This window comes from Gallinula chloropus (genome assembly GCF_964237585.1).
Source record: "Gallinula chloropus genome assembly, chromosome: 2".
Lineage (NCBI taxonomy): Eukaryota > Metazoa > Chordata > Aves > Gruiformes > Rallidae > Gallinula > Gallinula chloropus.
In genome coordinates, this window is record NC_140086.1 from 126,260,865 (window position 1) to 126,279,150 (window position 18,286).

An 18,286-nucleotide genomic window follows, 5' to 3' on the forward strand; every position below is an offset into this window, starting at 1 on the left:
CACCAGTGAAGTAGCAACTGGATTGGAGAAACATAAAGCCAGGTATTGGTGGCGAATAGCACATTTAGATGTGCAGCTGCCAGATACAGACCAATACAATTAAAGCTTCCAGGATTGTTCTGTAAATCAGTGCATGTATTGAGTTGGAAAATGTGTCTCTTGGAACATAAATTTGCTCAAAGTAACCATCACTTGGGTTTTTGGTAGCTTCCGTTGTAGATTTATGAAGTAAAGCGTGTCTTTCTAGTTGTGAGCCTTGTCAATGCAACTTTGCAAACTGAAATGCTAGATTCAATAAGGAGGGAAGAAAAATGTGTAATACTTCTGTCTCTTCCCTGCACTCCCTCACCCCCCTGCCCCTTTTCAGGGCATATTTGCCCAGATGTGTAACTTACTAGGTCATGGTAGCAAAGTTGGTGGTGAAAGGGAAGATCTTGTTCGGTTTAGCGCACTGATGTGGAAGAGTGAGTTGGTTTGGGTGGAAGGTGCAGTTTTAGGGCAGTGTCATTTACCTCATCAGTTCATAAGTTCAAGCAGATGATGGATAGATGGGTTGTGCTATTGTGTTTGACACCTGTGGTGAGCCCCCTGCCATCTCTGTGGCACTGAAAGAATTGAATTGTCAGAAGTTTTACATGAAACAAATTAAATACTTGAGCAGCTTTAATAAAGCTGTTAAGGGAAACCAGGCCCCTGAAGATGCAGTGTGGTGGTTGGGGGGGGTCTTTCTGTTTGTAGTTTTGTTTTTACAAATTGGGGTTTGAGGTACACTGCACCATGTTTTGAAAGAGCAAACTGCTGCATAACTGGCATTTGAAGGCATTTGAAATTTGAGAAACACCCTGGTTAACACGTCAGCAGGTTGAGCTTCACAGAGATAGTATTTCATCAGCAGTGTTGTACAGTGAATTGCATACAAGCATGTCTAAACTGACTTTTCTCTAAGCAAAAAAATATTCATTAAAATTGTAATATATTTTCTAATATTTATTTGAAGTGATCTGTAGTAGAGCTTTACCCTAGAGGATGAAGGCAGTAAACTTCCTCAATGTTGTGTGGTAGGACTGTGATAGGTTTGAGGGAGCTTTGTATCTCATGGTGCACCTGAAGGGACAGTGAGTAACATCTTCCCCAAATCATGTGCTAGGGAGTAAAGAGCCTAGAGGGATGTTATGTCCTCAGGCACAAGGCTGTTTAGAGAAGCCCTGGTAGGAAATTTAAATCATTCTTGGCAGCATGTCTTCTTGAGGAAATTTAAGGGGGAAGTATCTCTGTTAATTTAAAATACTATTTTGTTTAATGTATCTAGAGCTATAGATCTTCTGATTCTCCCATTAATAGTGCATATGTGTTTTGGTAGTATGATTATTCTGATTATTACTTAAAAACTGTCTCTCAATCTACCAAGATTAGGACTCCTTTAAGAGTTGTTTGTTGGGGGCAGGGAAGCAAGCTTAGTGGTTCTTTCTTAACTAAGTCCATCAGAAATGCAGATCTTTTCTCAAAAGTCAACTTTTTTTTTTCTTTTGTTAGAGAATCTACAGATCTTTTGTGCCTTTGAAAATATAACTTCTTTTAGTGTCATTACACTGATTTAACTATGGCATATACTAGACTTAGGCTTGTATACCTTTCTTCTTAGGGTGGAAGGTCACTTATTGTTTAGGGAGCAGATACTGTTGTGTTGATTTTGCTTTTTTTGAAAGGACCACATTACTTTTAGATACCACTTTATTTCCTTAGATGTTTCTTTCGATAATAAAGATTTTCTTTCTTACCTGAAACAACAAACACTTTCAGATAATCTTTTCCTTCAGAATCATAGAATCCTAGAATGTGTTAGGTTGGAAGGGACCTTTAAAGGTCATCTAGTCCAACCCTCTGTGGTAAGCAGGGACATCTTTACTAGATCAGGTTGCTCAGAGCCTGACCTGGAGTAAATTTAATCCTCGCAAGTTTGATAAACCTACCACAGGGAAAACCTTTTGCACACTATGTTTTTGTATTTATTCCTGCTCTTTTCTGTTGTGATTTTCAGGCTGTGTATTAAAGTACCAGAAATGTCAGTGAACAATTTAACTAGACCCATAAAGACAGCTTGGACTCTTAAGCACGTTTGCACTAGACCTTAGGTATCTGCTGCTTCCTTGGAGTTGAAATGTGTTGCTCCCCTTCTGGTGGGCATGGTGTTTCCCCTGTCTTAGGCTTCTGCATTGATCTGACCTGAAGTCAAATTTTGCAAATAGATTTTTCCTGAGAAAGATCTGGATGGTGATTAGTGTCATAATAACTCTCTTAATTCCTTTAAAACACTTCAGAGACGTCTGTATCCTAAAATCAGTTAGGCTTTGAAAGTCTTCATTGCTTGACTGTTGGCTGTAGACATGAAGTTAGGTGGAGCTTAGAGTACCGTTTTGGCTCTTATTTTTGTCTTGTCTGCTTTAAGAAAAAAAAGAAGTGTGGCTAACAGTAACTTGGAAGACAATTAAGAATTACAAATATATTTGAAATATATTGATTACTGTTTCACTGTTCATTCAAGTTATTGCCTTTTGGGAAGGATTACAAAAAAACTTAAGACATTTCTGTTGACTTTTAGACTTCTATTTTTACTTGAGTTCCATACAGAATTTGATACAGTACATTAAGTTGTGGTACACAATGTGGTGCAGTACATTAGGTCCTTGGGGGGATTGACAAAAGCAGGTATTTATGGCAAGATGAGGTCTCTCTAACTTTTGTTAGATTGAGGGAGTTTAATTCAAATGAACTCGGGCTTTCTTCTCATTCCTTCAAAGTTATTTTTCAAAAGCTTGTCAACTTGGAAAATAGGATGATGCCTGAGGCTTCTGAAATTTGGATAAGGAAAGAGGGAAATCCCTGAAATTTTAGCCAGCAGTTAGACCTCAGTCTCTCTCTTGTGCTTGGAAGACCTGGAATCAAAGTGAGAGTTTGAATCCAGCATCAGCTTCCATTCCTAAGCCTGTAAAATGGATGGATTGACTAGAATCTGATTAGCTCAGAGAATTGACTTCAGATCTTTGGTTTTCTTAGTATATACAACGATGATTTTGTACAGACTGATAAGTATCTTGATCAGGTTGTTCATTTGGACAGGGGGAAAATAATTTGTAATCTTCTTTGCTGGTGCAGGTCTGGGAGACTTGGATCGAAAAACCCTGTGTCTCAGCTGACTATCCTGCTGACCAGCAGCCTGTTTGACATTTTGTGTCTTCCTGACCTTCCATCCTTTTCTGTTCTTTGCATAGAAAAGAATTAAAGTTGGTTCTGGCATAGCAATGTGATATTTAGCCTGGGAAGTTCATAAACTCTGACTATGTAGCCTTGATGCTACCATGTGATATCATGTTGCTCTATGAGCTCTTTCCACCAGTGTTTCCAAACTATTTTTTCAAAAATGTAACATTTTTTTATGAACTGTGACATCTCTGTAAGATTTTAGCCGTTTCCAAATAAAGATGGCTAAACTTGCACTCAAGTTATAAAAAATCCTATATAAAAATCATAAAATGTTTTTATATGCATGTATATATACATACACACAGAAGTGTGTGTCTATATAGGAATAAGAAATTAAATTACTAAGCTTAATAATTAAAGCTTTCTTGCTTGTTCACTGCAAGTTAAAATGTAGTTCAGTTGCTTCCCTTGGGGTGTGGGGAATCCCAAATCCTTCTTTCCTTTTATTATTAAGAAAAAAATTAAAATCAAAACCCAGGTCCCTTACAGATGTTTGTGTGACCTTTTTCCTGGGACGAGGAGAGCTGTTTCTTAAATACTCTTTTAGAAGCAGAGAGCTGGGGTGGTTACAGTCTAGCTCATGAAGGAAGGTCCAGAAGGTGCTGAAGTGGGCTAGGAGACCTGGTGGAGTAGAAAAGATTCACTCCCAAAGTCCCAGTAGAAGAAGCAGCAGCGTTCTGCACATCAGACTCCCCACTTTCTCTGTTTTAGTGGAGAATGTCAGCTACAGATGGACAGTATGATATTTTTGTTGCTGAATGAAGGCAAGGAGCCCAACTTTCTTACCCAACAGTATTTAATGTGCCATTGGAAGTGCAAAGGGTTACAGAGGACACAAAGTAGATGTAGAAAGATGAGTACACTTTGATGGAAGAGTCTTATAGGTGCAGTGTTAAAAGAATTTCCTCAAAACTTCAGCTTCAGGTGGACTTCAACTGGAAAAAAGACTCCTTTCCACTTTTGGCATTGTGCTGTAATAATGAACCTAGAATAAGTATCTTGCAATAGTTCTATCACTGTATTTGAAAATATTGAAGTCTTGCTGTAAATATATTATAAATTTCTGTTGTTTTTTGTTTCAGGAGCTAGAGTTAATGCCAAAGACAGCAAATGGTTAACTCCTTTACACAGAGCTGTGGCATCTTGTAGTGAGGTATGTTTTTTTGGATCAGTTTTTTTTTTGGTGATCGCTTTGTGTTAAAATAAGACACCTTAAATTACCTTCTATTCTTTCTTTGGCTTTTACAAAGTGAAATAACTCCCAACATTTGGAATTGCAGAACATTTTTGCAACACTTTGTTTAAGCTGTTGGGGTGTGTGTGTTTGTGTGTGTGTATGTATCTCACATGCCCGAGTAGAAGAAAAGGGGAAAAAACCCTAAAAACTTGCAGTTTTCAGCTTTGCTGGCTGCCTTTTCCCTGGGAGAGGATTCCACAAGCAGCGTTCTCAAGTCCAGTTTATTTTTCTTAAGGTAACCAGAATGGTTCAGCATGAGTGAAGTAGAGATAAACTCAGATTTTGTAAATTTTTTATAGCATAATCTTTGTTTTGGTTTTTATTTTTTCCTTAACACACTTTTCTGTTCAGACGTTGAAGAAATAAATGGTTCTAGAACACCTACAAACATTTTTTTAAAAAAAAATTGATTAATGAGTAATGATGGTATTGAAAATAACTTTTTAAAGTAATAAATTAAATATGTACCAAGTTTTTTTTGAAGTTTACCAGTTACACAATTGTAAGAATATAGCAATGTAAATTTGTTATTGTTCCTCTATTGTCAATGCTTTAATAAAAATTTTAAATGCCTGTAGAAGATCAAAGCAAACAGAGACATGCTGAGCTTGTTGTGTGGAAGGTTTTATGCAAAACCATCTCCTCTGAGATCCTGAGTCAAATCAAAGCTCATTTCAGTGTGTCTCAAAAAATCAAGGTCTTTTAAGGATTCTGTGTAAATTATTATTTTGGAAGATGGGATTGAATGTTTTGGTTTTGGCAGGCGCTGAACTTCAAGTATATGATCCACAGACTGTCTAAACAAGCCTTGTTGCAGCTTTTGCTTTTGAATTCCCTAGGTGAATTGCAATATTCTGTCACTGGCATTAATGGCAAAGTTGTGTGGAAACTGCAGTATCCAAAACAGTGCTGAAAATGACTCTCTGAGGGTGCCGTGTTCTCAAATGCTCTTAGTTCTTCTTGAGGTATTTTTAGGCTGCTCAGTCAGGAGCTGACCAGAGCACCAAATGCTGTATTCCTCAGAGCTGAGGGACAATAAAACCTCCTTACATCAGTTCTGCTTGCAGAGAGCAGTGCTGGGGACAAACTGAACCTAAAAGATAACTTCAAGAAATGCAACCTTTGTATCTATATAGTTATAGTCTATATATATATATATTTTAATTTAGAATATTTTAAGCAAAATGCTAAACAAAAGGGAACACCAGATGTAAACTAGTCAGACTATTTACTCAAAGAGCAATCATAGACACTTGTCAGAATTATCTCTTTATAAACACAGTAAGTCATACAAGCCCACATATGTGTTTGATACATGTAAGCACCAGTTTCCAGCTGATGGACTTACGTGGCTTATGAGCATTAGATGAAAAAAGATGTACCTAAACAATTCTTGATAATGATTTCAGTAAAACATCTGGACTTAGTCTTGGAGCAGGGACAGCTGCAATTAAGCAGGAACATTCAAACATGCAAAATACCTGGAATTACAAATTTAGCTGTCGACTGTGCAAGTTCATGCAACTTCATGCCAAGATGGTGACACAACAGGCCTTTATATTTGGGTGCATTGTGTGCTTTGGAAAACAAAATGAAAACAAATAAAGCAAACTACAAGAAAACCAAACCCTAAGCAGATTCACTGATTCTTTAAATTTATTAATGCACATGGGCAAACAAATATAGGATATGCTATTTTTGTACTAGTAATATGGTCCTTCCTTCTACAGAAAGGTGAATAGCAAAAAATCCCTTTTTCTGATTATGGGTGGAGTTTTTTAATATTTGGTTCAAAAAAGACCAAACAAAATACTGGTTAGATTTTTAAAGCACAAAATCAATTTTTTAGAGAACAGAAGAATTATTAAATTTCTCACTTAAATTACAAGCCTGTGATGCAGTATTTTCACCTTTATGTTCCTATTTTATTTTTATTGGCAGTAGAAGAAATTTCAATCTAATTTATTGTAGTAAATTGAATCAAGTGTTATTTAGTGTTATGCAGCATTCTGTTCATAGCTGAAAATAATAACTAGCTATTGTACCACAGTGTAATTTGAAATTTCCAGCAACTAGTCCTGATAGCATGTTTGAAGTTCAAAGTGCCAACCACTTGTTTGCACACTCTGTTTGAGTTGGAAGTCATTGAAAGCACTTGATGAATTGTGGGAAGGTCACAGAATTGATAGAAAACACAGTATTCATCATCAGGTGGCTGTCCCCAATCAATTATTTTTTATTAATGCATTCCAACTGCATGCACATATTTCAGTGGGATTTGTTTATCTTATGTAAGAATTGTGAAAATTTGACAAATAACTCATCAGCTTGTAGATTTAACAAAAGGAAATGAATAATCTTTTGAGAGATGGAATTCAATGCAACATGTTGAAATGGTTTGCAGGAGTTTTGTAACAGTATATGTTGAAACCTCTTGTGACCATGCTCTGTTTTATCTGTGGGTTGTCTAAATGTGTGTTTAATAACCTTTCCTTCTCTTTGCCACGTCTAGACTTTGACAGTTCAAAAATTTGCCTGGCAAATGGTTGAAAATGCATTATTAGTTCATAGGGCCTCCCTAATCGTTAGCAATGGACAAAATCCTGAGGAGGTGTATTGAGCTTTGGAAATTAGTTATGATGACAAACCGATTTTGCCAACTGGCTTAAGGAACTGGATTTTAAAAACCCTGAAAATGTTTTATTTTGTTGAATCCTATATGGAGTATATTGCTCATGTTCTTCAGAACATCCCCAAATCTGGAATTCTGATGAAGTACAAACCCCAAAGCATAAGATGATGTTTACAAAAAAAAAGTTGCAAATGTCTCTAGTCCAATAAACTGTCCTTGCCTTTAAAGCTGGCAGTTCAAATCTTTATTGAGTGCCTTGTGTTTTTTTGTAAATGCTTTCAGGATGCTGTTCAGGTGTTGTTAAAGCATTCAGCGGATGTCAATGCTCGTGATAAAAACTGGCAGACACCCCTACATATAGCAGCTGCAAATAAAGCTGTGAAATGTGCTGAAGCTCTGGTGCCTCTTCTAAGCAATGTAAATGTGTCTGATCGAGCAGGTAGAACTGCTTTGCATCATGCAGCCTTCAGTGGACACGTTGAGGTATGAGTTATTTTTCTTAGCTTGTCTCCCATCCATTGTTTTGTCCAATACATTACTAACATTTAGTTTCTCGGTTAAAAATGCTTTTCCCATCCCCTCTAAGAAACCACCTGTGATTTTGAACTTGAATTTGTCTTTTGTATGCATCTGTGCATGGAGTGGTTGTGGGAGATACATGTTACATGGTTTAGTTGGAAGGTTATCACGGTGTTCACCTTTCTTAAGGCAGAAGCAAATTTGATGACTTAACTGGAGTTAAACTAGGACTAGATAGAGTTGAAATAGAAAATACAACATATTTTTCTATTCATTAGGTAATGAACATATGGAATGTATTCTCACTGAAATGTGGAGGAAATACATGTAGTAAGCTCTAACTTGCTAGTGTTCAAACCCTGAAAAATGACCTCTGAGAAATTCCCTTTGGAATTGCACAGAGTCACTGAATTTTAGAGAGTCACGTGTAGGTAGTTAGACACAAATTGGCAATAAGCTTTCATTTAGTTGTATCCTTTAGTGAATCCCTTAGCAATAGCCCAAAGATTTCAAAGATTCTCCAACTTTGTTATATTTAAATTGGAAAGTTTCTCTTGACATCGAGTTTTGTGTTCCTTACAGTCACTTCAGATGGACAGTCAGCTTTTTCAAGCTTTTGGCATGTTTCTTGTTTTCTATTGTAATTTTCATTGTCTAACTTAAAGCAGGATTTCCCATAATGAAGAGAGGATTTCTTTTTTATTTATCTCAGATGGTCAGCTTACTGTTGTCTAGAGGGGCCAATATTAATGCGTTTGACAAGAAAGACAGAAGAGCTATACATTGGGCAGCATATATGGGTATGTACATATTTCTGCTGATTACTATTGTGATGGAAAAGAAAGTAAATCACTCTGTTTAGTGGTTTTATACACTTCTAGGAATAAATGCTTATATGATAGGCATTGAGGTTATCTCTGTGCCTGCCAGACAACCATTAATAGTATTCTTCAAATTGCCTTGTAAATGTGTTTGAAGGAGTGGAGGATGATTGTTCTCATGGTATTGATCAATGTGCTGGCGGTACTGTCAGGGTAATGTACTTGGTTGCCTTTTATCAGATTTTCATTTTATTAAGTGGTAGGCGGTGTTTTCTTCAGCACAGTGATAATAAATAGTAGAGCTTCGTGCCTCAAGCTTCATACACAGCATGAGCAATGTAAAACATCAGAAGGTGAATGATAGAAAATGCAGATTAAGAGTTCTGGGCTCATACAGACAAAGGCTTCCTAGCTTTGGCTAATCACTTTCAAGTAATTCACATGCAACTCCTAATTGTCATTGCAGAATGTGTCGTACCTGCTCAAAACACTTCTTTTAACTTCCAGAAAATGCCGTAAAATTGCCCTTGAACATGTGCATTCTGTGCCATGTTGTGAGTAGTGAACAGCTAAGTTTCAGGATTAATTTCAGGAAGAAGACAGTTAAGATGATTCCATGGTCTTGATTGTTGTGTAATATTTTAGCTTATTCCCTCATAATTCTCTCCAGCCAAGGGAGAAGAACAAAGGAAGTAGTACCAGTATTGTATGAATCTGCCATGCTTGGGAATTTGTTGAAGATGAGATGGGGAACTGCAACTTGATCATATATGATTTGTTGTTCCAGTTACATTTTGATGTATTTTGCTAAACATTAAATTCTCTAGAAAATACAAAGCTGTATGCCTAAGAGACCGTCTTTATGAAACTTAAAAGAGAACAGTCAGGAAAAGAACATGGTCCTGTTCTTTGCAGCAGCTTTTTTTCAGAGGTGAGATGAAGACTTGAACAATTTTGTTCAAGTAATAGGAGAGAAATACCCCTCAGAAAAGACTGTCTCAGTGAAACCTTTAACTGTGGTTTATTGAGGAGTGCCTTGTCTTTTTGACCAAAAAAAAAAAAAAGTTAATGTGTAAGGAGAGTAATTTCTATACTACCCCTTCCCTGAGTAAAACAGACTAGTTTTAGTGTGTCGGACATTAAATCAAAAAAGAAATGCACATAAACTAGGAAATGACATGGACTCATTTCGTTGGCATCTCAAGTCTGGGGTAACTCTGCCTTGGAGGTCTGATGTTAGTCAAAATGCCCTTCAGTATGCAGTTTGCTATTAATGTTCATTATTGTAAACTAAACACAAATAGGCATAATGCTTTGTAGTGTCTGTGTGTGGGAGGGTGGTTCTTAAAACCAGACTTAAGGTTGCTAATTAAACAGATTTCTCATCTGTGATTCAAAAAATAACTGCTTTGGAGGAATTACAAGGTTTATCCAAGTGGTCTTTCCCAGTCTTGCCATGAAAGAGCAAATGGAAGTAGCAACTTAAAACTGGAAATACACTTTCCAACCAAACAAAAGAGCAGTGGCATGCAGGGCAGTACCTTTCTAAACATGGTCACCAAAAACATTAGCCTGAGTTTTGGGGGTAGACAATGAGTTGTGCATGGTATGAAATGTGCTTTGATCCAAGGACTGGGAATTCTGGTCTTTAAAAATGCAAAATGACACACTTTAAAAAGTGGTCTTGTTTGTAAGATCTCAGCAGTTCCATAGTGATCTTCTCACAAGTCCTGGATTTGCACAAAAGCAGCATTAGCTGTTCTCTTTTTAGAACTCAGTCTCCGACAAATTTCACATTAGTCACAGGTCTGAAATAGTTGGATAGCAATGTAAAATAAGGCTGTGAAATCTATATGGAATTCTAAAAAGAACAGGACTCTGTTGGGCTGTCTTCAGAAGAGAAGACCTGCTAATTGTGATCTGTACAGCACTAATGATCTAACTTACAGTTTGAAGCTCTGTGATATTGCACATCAAGTACTGATAGCATATTAACTGAGATGTTGCAAGAGCAGTCTCCATTATCACGCCAATTGCAGTAATTTGTATTAAAATTTTGCAGTCTGGTTACATATGCAGAGCATGTTCTGTGACAAGGCTTTCCTGCTGCCTTATTCAAGGTGTTGATCTACAAAATTTTGTTGAATGAAACCTGCAGATGAGATGGCAGAGATCTGACAAGCATCAGTGAGAGAGAGGACAGACGTTTTCTCTGGCTTGTGCTCACCCAGATGGAAAAAGAAAGTCTTTTGTTTTTCAGATAAGCTACATTTATTTCAAATTAGTGAGTGTTGTTTCTTAGGCTGTTAACAGGAAACTCTCTTAATGAACAGAGTTTGGGTGAGAAAAATGTAATTTATCTGATGTCTGTTGTTCTAAATAGCCTCGTAGACAATGGAGTAGAAAAACACTTTTAAAATACTTCAAACAAGGGGAAAAAACCCTCTCTGACGTTCTTTCTTGCAACTTGGAGCCATTTTACACTGCTCCCATTGTTTGAAGAAAGCCTTACAGCTTCCCTACCGTATAAAACTGACCGTAGAATTAAAAAAAAGAGTTAAGTTTTTCGTCACTCTACTATAAATAACTTTCTAGGGCTATATCCATTGTTCCCCTTCCTTCCTGCTTTTCACCCAGCTCCATTGCTGTCCAGCTGCAGTGCTGCGACTAAAATGGACTCTCATTCCTGCGCGTTAGCGTATCGGGATGTCTCCTCCGCGCTTCCCACTTCAGGCACCTTGCTCTTCTGTTTGAGCCTCTTCCACTGGTTGCTGCTTGTGCTTTCCATGCAGGTCAGGGATTTTTTTTTTTTCCTTGGGGGTTGTTTTTTTTTCTCCCTCCTTTTTTAAAGTGTTTCTGCCACTGTTGTGTTAGTGTCTCTGCTCCTTTCACTGTTCTCAGTATCTTCTGCACCTCTGTCTCTCATAGAGGGCTGGTATTCATTCTTGTCCCCGTTGTATTTGGGTCAGAAGATGAGCATCGTGCTTTTCTTTCTCTTTCTCCTCTTTCCCGCCACAGTGAAGTAATTGAGAAGTGGAATATTGCAGCACTTCCATTGCCCTGGCTCAGCTCTGTTTCTGATGGGTATAGCTAGGTGAAGCCTCATTTTGTATGTCTGTGGGCACACAGCATAAATTACATGTCGTGGTGACTGAACGTTTATCGAAAGAGCTGTGCAGTCCTTTGGGTGGGCACTTCCTATTCAAACGTTTGCACGTTCTCCAAGTCATCAAGAAAGGAAAGACTTCATTTTTTGTGAAGCACTTCATCTGAAGGCTGGATTTAATATTTTTTACTTACATGTCTGACTGGCTAAGCATAATATTTAGTGTGCCCACCACTGCTCTTTTAATTAAGGTAAGGGTGTCACTTGAAAGGTGAAACAAAGAATTCCATGCTTCTCTGTACAAAGGGTAAAGAGCTGAATTTTTCTTTGTCTGTTTAACTGAAACAGGCTCCTTTGTTCTACCAACTTTGTCGTGATTATCCGTGTGTTTTCAGCTGATTGACTTGTTTGGCAGTTAAATGAACGACTGAGCAAGAAGGACAGGTTTCTTGGTTACCTCATTTTCACAGCACAACTGCGTGCAAGCAAGTGGGGGAGTGTGCGACATGGTGAAGGGGAAAGCTGGGTTGCCCTTTGTGGATGCGGGGCGTTGCTGGGGCTCCTGGCCCAGATACAAAGCTGGTGTGGTGGTGAGAGCCGCTGCCCTCTACCTTGGGGTGGGCTCCCCAACCTCCCTTCCCTTCTCTGCCTTCATACCTGGAACATCCCCAGGTCATCCCTTCCCTGCCACCCTGCTCAACTCATACTCTCTGCCCTAAGAATAGTTAATGCTTCCAAAAGGCTATGGTTCCTCAAATGCCTGAGTCAGTTTTGAAAATACGAGTTTTCCTAAATCCTCTATGATTTTTATCAACATTTTAAAGGTTTTGCAAGTAATAGAAGCTAGATTGGGGGGGAAGTTTTTTTATATAAAAACAGAAATTTTTTTCCTTTTCATATTTGTGTAACTTTTTGCTGAAGACATTAAAAACCTTAACAGGCATGTTTGCAGTTGAAGTGAAGGTGAAAGACTGACAGTCACACTGTCTCTCAAGTTGTTAAGAGAAATTTGCAGTAACTGTTTAATAATTACAAAGTTATGTCACCTCTTGGTCTCAAATCTTCCTAAAAAAAAAGCCTTCAGGGTAAGCAGAAGACAAGATATTTTGTAATATGTGAAATTATTTTTGCAGTATAAAACTATGATTATTGGAGGACATACGTGGAAATACTCCCTTCTGGAGATGATTTTTTCTATTTATATATACGTGTGTGTGTGTATATACAATCTTCACAATGCAATTAGAATTCAAGAATAATTCTTTATTTTTCAGATTAGGTCCAAATGAATAATTTCTTGTACACGTTACAACAATTGTACACTTACTAAGTTTGAAAACTTGGGTTGGTAAATATAAAATGCAGCTTCATTCTTTTTGTCTTTATTTGTTTAGGTCATATTGAAGTTGTGAAATTACTCGTGACCCATGGAGCTGAAGTGACATGCAAAGACAAGAAATCGTATACACCCTTACATGCTGCAGCATCTAGTGGGATGATTAGTGTAGTCAAGTATCTTCTAGACCTTGGAGTTGATGTAAGGAAGAATAAAACAAAGTGGTATTTTTTGTTGTTGTTTGAAATGCTTTTCTTACCAGTGTAGCCCACTCTTGATGTAGGGGTGTTATTATATAGTGACAACAGTGTTTCCAAAGATCTTAATTCACATGCACTTTCTTTATTATAAAACCTCATTCCTCAAGGTAACTTAGGAGCCTTGCTGATGTTGCAGCATTATGTGGAAATAAATATGTCTTTAGTAGGTGAGAAATTCCAGTAGTACAGAATTAAAATTATATTAATATTGAAATGCAAATTAAAAGGCCGTACGCTACCTGCACTTAGAAAGTGTGCATCACAGTTTAGTCTTGCAAGGTTGGGGAGTGCTGCCAAAATCGTATTTTGAGAAATAGATCAGAAGTTTGTATCATGTTGCACATGAAAACAAATTCTAACTTTATACATCTTACACATCCCCCACCTACCACCCCCCAAAAAAGGAGGAATTACATACTTTAGAGTCTTGCTTGGTTTAGAGATCACTTGCTGTTTTCTAACTTGGATACTTAAACAGTGACACCTCTTGTAATTCCTTAGCAAAGGGTATGCAAGTGCATTTTAGATGTTGTTCATAACTGGGATTCCTGTTGTACTCAGAACCTGCAGGCCCTCAGTATCACTGAAAAGTCTGTCTGCAGGTGTATATGCACGCTGCCTCGAGGAGTTACACATTTAAATGCCTACAGCCTGTTCTGGGGGTACTCGGTCCCTTTGACCTCTCTCTTTAGTCTAAGCCCACAAATACTGACTGTTGAGCAGCGATCGAGGTCCGTGCTGTGCTCAGTCCATGGGCTCCGTGCAAATGGCCGCCCCTGATGTTTCTCCCGTACGTGTGTATCATCGAGTGGCGTGCAGGAGACTGGTGTGGGGGCAACTGGAGGAGGTTGGCTGGCTTGTAAAGCAACCCCTTTTCAATCAAAGTACTACATCCAGAACTTGCTTGCAATGCCTGGTTTTGAAGAGATCCAAAATGTAACCAAGTCGTCTCATGACATTGAGATTTTTCTTTGTGCTTGTTACAGTAATACAGGGTTTTGCCTGGTAACTAATCTTGGTGGTTTTTTTCCTCTGGTAGATGAATGAACCAAATGCCTATGGAAATACTCCTCTCCATGTAGCTTGCTACAACGGGCAAGATGTTGTAGTGAATGAACTCATAGACTGCGGTGCTAATGTGAATCAAATGAACGAGAAGGGGTTTACGCCTTTGCACTTTGCTGCTGCATCAACACATGGAGCGTTGTGTTTAGAGCTTTTGGTCTGTAATGGAGCAGATGTAAATATGAAGGTAGGTGAATCCAAAGCCATCCATCCACTCTTAAAGGTGGAGAATGTCTTTATCAGAGGTGATTTTTCAAAATCCTTGTTACCGTAGTGTTTATAAGTTTCCTCTGATCAATGGAGTACTTCTGTGAAAAAATGAGATGGTGTGTTGCTTCAGGAAACTTGATCTGAATCTGAAAACCTCAATGGGATGTAGTAAATAGCTCAAAAGGCTAAATAAGAAAGATGACGATACTGTCTGGTCAGTCATGACTGTGTCTACATGTCAGAAGTCCATATTATTTGGCTCCCTAGTCCGTCTATATGAGTAAGAGCAAATCATATGGAAAAAATTGAAGAACGTGTTTGTTTGACTTCTTTTATGTTGCTTATTTAAAAAAAAAAAAAATTTAGACGAATTTGTGTGAACATGCTGGAGCAGCTGAAGAGCTGATAATGTAAAATCTAATTAATGGGAGATTTGTGAAGGGTGTATTACAATACAAAAGTAAGCAGATTAGGCCAGTGAAAAGTCTTAAACAACTGGGGTTTTAATTACTCCATAAACACTTTGTGAGCAAAGTCTGTATGCCTTTTACATCTCTGCTTGGTCAGAAGTCTTTGGCTGCAGAAGATTCCTTGGAATCCAGTCTTGGTGTGGGCAGAATTTCTAATCCACATCACAACAGCAAAATATGGCATAAATTTTCTATTATCTTCTCACAGGTAGAGAGAAAGGTCCCAAGATGTGAGAGAGATGTGATGACATCTGCTTTGTATTAAGTTGATTTTTATTGTAGTAATGAAAACTTAACTGGATTCAGAAATATTCAGTGTCAGTATCTGGTGTCTTGATGGCTTCAGGCTGGGGGAAGTGGGGAAATCATTATGTGGAATGATGAGTCCAAACATTCTAAGAATGCATCTAATTGCCTGTACCGTTGCTTGCATTTCGTAGGGAGAGAATTATCTATCCTTTTGCTTAATAGAGTTTTAATTTCCACACAATTGGGGTAAGAGTTCAATATTAGAATAGCTGAAATGTCTAGTAAAATTGTGGGGTTTGGAATTAACTTCATGTAAGATGCACACACTGATTTTCTGCTAATTCTAAAATACAGTTAAATATCTATGGTTAGTACAAAATATGTGGCCCACTGAAAATTTGTACTTTAAAAATAAGCTATTTGATTTGGGGAAGTGGGGGGAAGTGTTTCCCTGCTCACTTTTACGTATATGTAAACATCCATGTCATTTAATGAAAACATACTTATACTCAGCTGTGGAAGAATTTATCATCAAAGTGCCCTGGAGAAGTCAGGAGCTGTGCTACAGGGTTTACAGCCAGCTTGTCCTAAAATACACAGGTCACAGTCCATTTATTTTCATTGCCAGCTTTCTGCTCTATGTAATATTCCAGACTGGAGTTAGAATCATTGAATCATTTTGGTTGGAAAAGACCTTTAAGGTCATCAGACACAACCATTAACCCAGCACTGCCAAGTCCAACCACTAAACCATGTCCCTAAACACCACATCTACACATCTTTTAAATGCCTTCAGGAACAGTGACTCCAGCACTTCCCTGGGCAGCCTGTTCAGTGCTTGGCAACCCTCTTGATGAATTTTTTTCCTAAAATCCAATCTAAACCTCCCTTGGCACAACTTGAGGCAATTTCCTCACATCCTAGTGCTTGTTAGTTGGGAGAAGAGACCAACCCCCACCTGGCTGTCTACACCCTCCTTTCAGGTTTTTCTCCTGTCTGAGGGTTTAGCCTTACAGGCCTGCCCTGACTTCTGTCATGAAATTAGTCCCACAGTGTTAAATATAATGATTATGTATATATGCTACTTACACAAAAAGAAACATAAATATTACTGAGCAAAGAGTTAGAGTTTCCCTGTATGATGGGTTGGAAGGATTCGTGACTTCCAATGCAGAAGAGAGGAGTGTAGAGGGGGTTCATTTTGTAAAGATGTGCAGCAAATAATGGGCTTTTATTTTGGGCTGTTTGTTTTCAAATACACCTTAATTGTAGGTTAGGAATGAAAATTCAATGCTTCCAACATGTTGTTAGGATAATTAAACAGTATTAAAGATCACTAGAATCTTTGTGTTTGAGCTTAAAATGCAAGTCTTTGTGTATAGTATAGGCTGTGGATGCTGGCTGTATTTAGTCAGTTATGACACTAAGTAACCTCATAAGTTGTGCAGAGAGTGCCTAATATCTTCATAGTGGCTGCCAGAGTTCCTGAATTCTTTGAAGTTTATACTGTGGGTGAATTTTTGTTTGGAAGTGACAAAAGATGCATTATTATCAGAGAAAGGTATTTTTGCCTTCTTTCCTGTTCAATTTTAAGTTACAAAATCCAAAGTATAAGTTTTGTGGTTCCCGTAATGTAAAAAAAAAAAAAATCCTTAGAAGATTTAGTATGGGTAAACTCAGGTTTCCTCTGCAGCTTACTCTGAGATGACAGAGTATTTTTTTCTGAAACACGAGATAGTGATGGGGCTGAGAAATGCAGCCTGAAGGATATCAAAGAGCTGAGAATTTCAGCTAAAGCCTAAGAGCTTAATAAAGATTTGGCTACTGAAGAAAATGTCTTTACAGTGGAATGGGTTAGCAGCTTTAGCTATAGTATAGTTTGGCTTTAATTAAAACGTGTTGATTTAATAAGTATCAAAACTGGTAAGTACAAAATTAAGCAAGCAGGGGTTATGTAGGGATTTCAAGCAATTATGGCTTGAAAACAGAATTTATCCTGTTTCCACACCAACATGTGTCCCCATTGTAATTCTGTTAATAGCATTTCTGTGGATTTATACCAGTAGGACTTCATTTGCCCTGTGATTTCGCACCTGGAGCTGTGAACAGCCTGACTCGGTATATGAAGACTTACCACTTGCACTGTTGAAAAGTGCTAGAACTGAGGCAAAATAAAATTGTTTCCAAGTCAAATTCTGTTTCCCTGGAAAGGCCTATGAGGATAAATCAAATCTTGGATTTAATCAGAGTAACAGCCTCTTCAAAAAAAGTGAAAATTGAATTAGATTATGTTGTGTAGTTAAGAGTAATATGTAGAGTTTGTGGGGTGCTTTTAGAGCATTCTTAGTAAGTAGTTATTGAAGCCAGGCCTGTTCAGTTTCCAAATACTGAGTCTGAAGTTCAAAGTCATTCTTAAAATTGTCATAAGATTTATTTTTCATCATAATTATATTCCTGCAATCTGATTCAGTAGTTCCCTGCCTTGTGCAACTGTTTCTGTGTTTTTAGAGCTAACAGTCAGTGTGGATGGCAATCTTGGTGTAACTAGACAGTACCATTGGAGTGGTTTGGGCTGTGGGTGACCTAGTGGGGAAAGTAAAAAGGAAACACTCTTATTCTGGTGGTAGATGGAGGGGTGAATGCTTGGGTGCATCTGTGGATGTTGGCCTCATCTCAATAAGGGAATGTGTACCAGAAGATAATGAGCTGTAGACATTTTAAACCTCTAATAAATACACTTTTTATCACCTCTGTAGGTGGAGGACATAATTTCAAACTTGTTTTTCTAGCCTTCTCAGTGTCCATGCAGTACTGTAGAACAGTGAATCCTGTTAAGTATTGCTCATTGCAACAGCACGCTCTCACTGTTCAGGATGTTCATGCATGGAGTAACGCATTGAAATCAGTATGTAATGACTGTATCAGTTGTTTGATGGGCTCCTTTCCTGCTGGAAAGTTCAGTGACCTAAACAGAGAAAATATTTTACTTCCACTGTGATACTGGGACATGAGAGTTGTTGTTGGGGGAGATTTCACTTGGGGGAATGCAGTGGCGTGATAGACCCACATTTCCCCCGACCCTCATTAAAGCTTGGTGGTCTGAGTACAGTTAATATCTGA

The 18,286-nt window shown here is 38.0% G+C and overlaps 1 protein-coding gene across 1 annotated transcript in view; it reads left to right on the forward strand.

Annotated features, from left to right (window-relative positions):
• Positions 1-18,286, forward strand: part of ANKRD28 (ankyrin repeat domain 28) — a gene marked incomplete at its 5' end in the record, with an annotated part of 75,569 nt that overhangs the window by 26,441 nt on the left and 30,842 nt on the right. Inside the window, 5 exons of the mRNA XM_084260021.1 lie at positions 4,344-4,414; positions 7,413-7,613; positions 8,362-8,449; positions 12,971-13,113; positions 14,212-14,424. Of these exons, the coding sequence (XP_084116147.1) occupies positions 4,344-4,414; positions 7,413-7,613; positions 8,362-8,449; positions 12,971-13,113; positions 14,212-14,424 (716 nt within the window). The remainder of the gene's footprint in view (positions 1-4,343; positions 4,415-7,412; positions 7,614-8,361; positions 8,450-12,970; positions 13,114-14,211; positions 14,425-18,286) is intronic.